The following is a 5758-nucleotide window of genomic DNA, read 5'->3' as shown; positions in this document are numbered from 1 at the left end:
ACACAGAAAGCATGCCTGTGTGAGGTCACCAGGATGCATTGGCTGCAAGTAACTGGAAACACTGTCTCAACTGGGCTTAAGCATTAAGGAGAATGTATTTCATCACAATTAAGGAATCTAAGTGTAGGTGGCTCTGGAGGGTAGTTAATGCATTTTAGAAGATGAAGGGAGTATGGAAGGCTTAGATTCCTTCCTTCTCTCTGATCTGCTAGTCTTAGAGAATTGACTTGTCCTCAGATCCTTATGGTCCCAAGATGGCTGCTGCAGCTCCAGGCATCACATGGAGACACAGTGACATCTAGGGTAAGAAGGGGATGGAAGGATCTCCTGGTCCTATTAGCAACCAGGAAACCTGTCTTCAACATGTAGGTTGATGCTCTACATTCATTTCAACTTCCCTCTTGTACGCTGTCCTGCCTGCAGGGGCTGAAAGGTTTAAAACAACATTTCTGACTCCGGTGCAGCTGGGATCTGCCTTACATTTGGGTTCTTCCAACCAGATGCACTCAGACAAGATTTGAATGATGGACGAGGGGTGGAGGCCATTCTTCTGCTGGCTCTACCCCCACGGAAGTGTCTGCCTTTTTGTGGTGGTCTTTCTGATCATAGCAGTTTCCAGATGGCAGTTGTCCCATAACTGTGACAGATCCCTGGTTGTGTGGCCTGTGGCCTTCCTGATCATGGCGGTGGAAGCCAATTCCTAACTAAGCAGTCAGGATCCTGATCCTAGAAAGGAAGTGGGCCTTTGAAAAGCTCTGGTTTATGGTTTGGCTCTTAAAGTTATACCTGAATGGTCAACACAGAATCTATTTGTTCAACCTTCCTGACACTTCTGTAAGCCACTTATCACCCTATGATAAATCCCTTACTGCAGACATTAACCAGAATTGGTCCTGGTCTCTGTAATGAACTGTATAAGTTTGCCATGGCTACTGTAACAAATTACCTCCAATTTTGTGGCATAAAACAACAGAAATTTATTCTCTCACCTTTGTGAGGCCAGAAGGCTATAATCAGGACCACTGGGCCAAAATCAATGTGTTAGCAGAGCCATGCTCCTTCTGGCAGCTCTAGGGGAGAATCTGTTCCTCGCCTCTTCCAGCTTCTGGTGGCTGCCGGCACTCCTTGGCTTGTGGCTGCATCTCTCCATGTCTGCCTCCCTGGTCATGTTCCCTCCTCCTCTTCTGTGTGTGTAATCTCCCTCTGTCTGTCTCTCTCTCTTTTCTTTTCTTTTCTTTTCTTTTTTTTGGCCATGCAGCTTGAGGGATCTTAGTTCCCAGACCAGGGATCGAACCCAGGCCCTCGTCAGTGAAAGCACGAAGTCCTAACCACTGGACCACCAGGGAATTCTCTCCCTTTGTGTCTCTCTTATCATGATGCTTGCCATAGCATTTCAGTCTCACCCTGATAATCCAGGATAATCCCATGTCAAAAACTTAATTCAATCACATCTAAAAAAACCTTCCCCCCACCCCCCCAAATAAGGTCACATTTACAGGTCCCAGGGATTGGGACATGGATATCTTTGGGAGAGCCATTTTTCAGCCTACCGAATGAAACACCATAAAACCTTTCTTAGAGGGCTTCCCTGGTGGCGCGGTGGTTAAGAATCCACCTGCCAATGCAGGGGACACGGGTTTGATCCCTGGTCCAGGAAGATCCCACATGCCATGGAGCAACTAAGCCCGTGCGCAACAATTACTGAGCCTGCGCTCTAGAGCCCACGAGCCACAACTACTGAAGCCCACGTGCCTAGAGCCCGTGCTCCGCAACAAGAGAGCCACCGCACGAGAAACCTGTGCACCGCAACGAAGAATAGCCCCCGTTCGCCGCAACTAGAGAAAGCCCGCGTGCAGCAACGAAGACCCAACACAGCCAAAAGAAAGAAAGAAAACAAAAACAAAACCTTTCTTAGAGCATCCACCTCCCCACAAGCCAAATTCCCCTAATCATGGGCCAATTGGATCACTGTGAAACACGTCCTCTCTCCTTTTTTTTTTGACCACGCCGTGCGTCACCAGGGGATCTTAGTTCCCTGACCAGGGTTCAAACCCGTGCTCCCTGCAGTGGATACACTGAGTCTTAACCACTGGACCGCCAGGGAAGTCCGAAAACATGTCCTCTCTTTTCCCTCTGGATTCACTCTCTCCTCTGCTCTAGGTCCGGGAATGTGGATTACATCAGTTGGGACTCCCTTGCCGTCTGTCTTCCAGCTGGGTTCAGCAATGGGAGGTGTTAGCAGAAAATTGGAGAGAGGAAAAGAGAGCAGGTGGGTATTTACTCTCCTACTTTCCTGCTGGGCTGTGGGCTGGCAGCAGTGATGTTCCAGAATCTCTGTCAGGGGACTGGTAACCGCTCCCTCCCAGGTCCCTTCTGGTGGTTTAGGAACAGTGATAGCTTCCGGCTGTTGGGTGGGCCCAGGTGCTGCCCTGTGTTGGTTTCCCCTAATCATACCCCACATCAGTACGTTGTTGCTTAAATAACTCCCTTACCCCATTTGACCATTTGGTCTCCTGCGGGGATCCTGGCTGACGCAGTCACAGAGCCAAGCCTACACGAGTCTTTAGCAAGAGGGCTCGTGTAGGTTGGTTTAGGTCAATCAAGAATGACGTGGGGGAAGGGCTGTGCCGCAAAGAATGACATGAGACATTTTTGCTGGGCTGGCAACGCCTGTGTCTCCTTTATCCATTTTAGAGATTAGGGCCCTAGGAGAAAGCTTCCTCTCTTCTTTGACAGTTCACATGTTAGAAAAAATTTTTAATGGTGATATATTGATTTAATAACGAGTCCTTAGGTTGTGCCAGGGACTGTGTCTTGGTACTTGACATGATTTAACACATTTAATTCCCACTACCACCCAGTGATGAAGGATATTATAATATAGTTTACTGATTGGAAACTAAAAGTTTAACTGACTTGCCCAAGGTCATGCAGGAACTAAGCGAGCAGAAGTTGGGAGTCTAAGATCTCTGTGACCTCAGAGCTTGCATTTTTAACCACTACAACCATACTGTCTCCTTTATCGTACTTGAGATACTTTTATCCACCAGGTGAGATGCTAATTGCTTTACGTATATTGTTTCTAATTTACAGAAGAACCTCTCTACGTGAATACACGTCACCATCATCTCACACCCAAACTCCCTCCTCTACTCTTAGGCATTCCTGGGTGCTCTCCTCTTATGAGTCCTGAACTTTTAGAAACATAAACTGGAGCAGTTGCTTCTTTGCTTAAAACTCTGCAGGGACTGCCTATGTATCTTCCAGGAAAATCCAAGTGCTTAAAGATCTCACAGACACCCAAGGCCCTGGTCCCTATCTACCTAGCCACCTCTCCGTGGAGTTCTGGACTGCAGCACACTGGCCTCCTTTCTGTTCCTCAAATTTTAATGACCAGCTCCCTCCCCAGTCTGAAGGTCCCCGAGGACAGGGACCTGTGGATCTGTATTCCCAATACTGGCAAATAACAGGCAGCTAGGAAATACTGTCCATGTATATAATGAATGGACGACTGAATGGCTGCGTGGATGAATAAATGAACCTTTCAAAGAGAGGTATCCCTAAGGTATCTTCAGATGAAGAAATCTAGAGGCCAGGAAAGGCAAGTATATTACTAAATGTCACTCAGCAGATAAATGTTCCGTCTGGGTATCAAATTCAGGTCTGAGTTCAGAGTTGGGCTTCCTCCACTCACACTGTCTCAGAATGACTGCTCCCACTAGTAAGTGTAACACCATTTGATAATGAAAATGAATTGACACCAGGAGAAAAGAATGACACCAGAGGTACAGGGTTTGCAAACACGAGGACACATAAATAGCAGGACCCAAAGTATCATAACTGGGAACTTTGATATCTATGATCCCCAAATCCCTCAGGGAACGAGACCTGCTCAGGTGGGGAGGTCCAAGAGTGACAGATTTATAAAATCCCCAAAAAGTGTTGGGGATTCACATTAGAGGACCAACCCTGTAATGGTCAGAGGAACCCAGGCAATTATGTCAAACTGGTTCATGGTATGTGGGGGTCAGTGACCAAAGCAACCCAGGAATCAAGTCTTCTACTGATCACCTGGAAAGATATTCTGGCCATGCATCCCACGGAAATGTCACTGCATCCAGGGAACTTGTTCTGGTCTTGGGAAAGAATCCGTGCCTCTTGCACCCAGCGTGGGTGGGTCAAGGTTCAGCCAATGGTGGCAGAGAAGCCACCTGTAAGCGCTCTGCTCAGCATGCCCAGCTGAACTCCCAGCCAACAGCTGCCCTGTGGGTGAGCCATCAACTGCCTCCAGCCCCGTCAAGCCTTCAGATCAATCAAATCCCAGCTGACATCCAACTGCAACCAGGGGAGAGACCCCAAGTGAGAAATCACTCACCTGAGGGAGAACAGGAGGAGGAGAAAGGTATGACATGGACAGGTGAGAGGGTACTGTCTGACTTCCCCACAGACAGCAATTGCCAACTCTGAACAAAATATTAAAAAACAAAACAAAACAAAAACCCAACTATTTGAAGGCACTGGAGAGAAACCAGACACAGGCAGAAGCTGGAGGGGATTCAGCCTTTTAAGGAATGGAAGACACTGGGAATTCCCTGGTGGTCCAGTGGTTGGGACTGTGCCCTCCACTACAGGGGGCACAGGTTCGATCCCTGGTTGGGGAGCTAAGATCCTGCAAGCCGAGCAGCATGGCCAAAAATAAAATAAAATAAAGAGTGGACTTTTTCGCTTATTACTAGACCACAGCATGGAAGCACATCTAGATTACAGGGTGTCGGATCCAGACGACCTTTCAAAAGGAAAGTACCAGAAGCATCCAAAAAGGAAACGAACTACGTTCACGAAGAAACAATTGGCAGATTTGAACTTCCTTTTCAATAAAAACCCATACCCCACCCTTAGCCTTCAGAGAGAAATGACCTCAAAAATGGACATACATCCAACAGTCCTGCAGGTTTGGTTCAAGAATCGTAGAGCGAAACTCAAGAAAGCCAAATACGAGGATTTTCAGTCAGAACAGCAAGAGGCTCAACAGCAATTATCTGAGGCAGGAGGCAAGATCAGCTCTTCCAAGGGAAATATGGATACACCTCCCAGGTCCCCTAATGGTACCTCCCCTGCATCTCTAGTTTATATGGATCGTCCAATACCTTCCTTCCAACTCAGCAGGTGGCGCAATTTGAAGGCTGTCACAGACCATTCTCTTGGCCACAAAATGGTACATTTTGGCTACTGCCAATACCCTAATATATACTGCCTCTATCCCATTTTGGAATCCCAAGCTCTCTCCACAAGCTTCAATTCTAATTCTTTTGGCTCTTTTTCGCCATAAAGATCTTAGAGAAGCTAGACACAGAAAGTCACATATGATTTGTAATGATTCCCATACAAGGGAATACTTTTCAGCAGTGAAAGGAAAAAACAAGATATACACAACGTGGATGCAGTTCAAGACCATTAGGTTGAGTGAAAGAAAAAAAACCCACACAACAGAGTACACAGTGTATAATTCTGTATAATTCCTACTGTATGAATTTGTAGAGCAGGCAGGAAAAACTAATCTACAGCAGTCAGAAGCAGATTAGTGATTATCCATGTCGTAGGAAGAATTGACTTGAAAAAGGCACAGGATGATGTAGAGGTTTCATGTCTTTTTTTTTTTTTTTTTTTTTTTGGCCACTCTGTATGGCTTGCAGGATCTTATTTCCCTGAGCCCGGCCCACAGCTGTGAAAGCGCTGAGTCCTAACCACTAGATTGCCA

General features: G+C 46.8%; 1 protein-coding gene across 1 annotated transcript; it reads left to right on the top strand.

Annotated features, from left to right (window-relative positions):
• The first annotated feature begins 4744 nt into the window (after positions 1 to 4744).
• Positions 4745 to 5329, top strand: DPRX (divergent-paired related homeobox). The gene has a single exon (XM_007180045.2). The coding sequence runs from the start codon at positions 4745 to 4747 to the stop codon at positions 5327 to 5329; it is 585 nt and encodes a 194-aa protein (XP_007180107.2).
• The last annotated feature ends 429 nt before the right edge of the window (positions 5330 to 5758 follow it).

Source organism: Balaenoptera acutorostrata, chromosome 19, assembly GCF_949987535.1.
Source record: "Balaenoptera acutorostrata chromosome 19, mBalAcu1.1, whole genome shotgun sequence".
NCBI classification, from domain to species: Eukaryota; Metazoa; Chordata; class Mammalia; order Artiodactyla; family Balaenopteridae; genus Balaenoptera; species Balaenoptera acutorostrata.
Note: the sequence above shows the minus strand (reverse complement) of the source record. Positions and strands in the feature narration are given on the sequence as shown.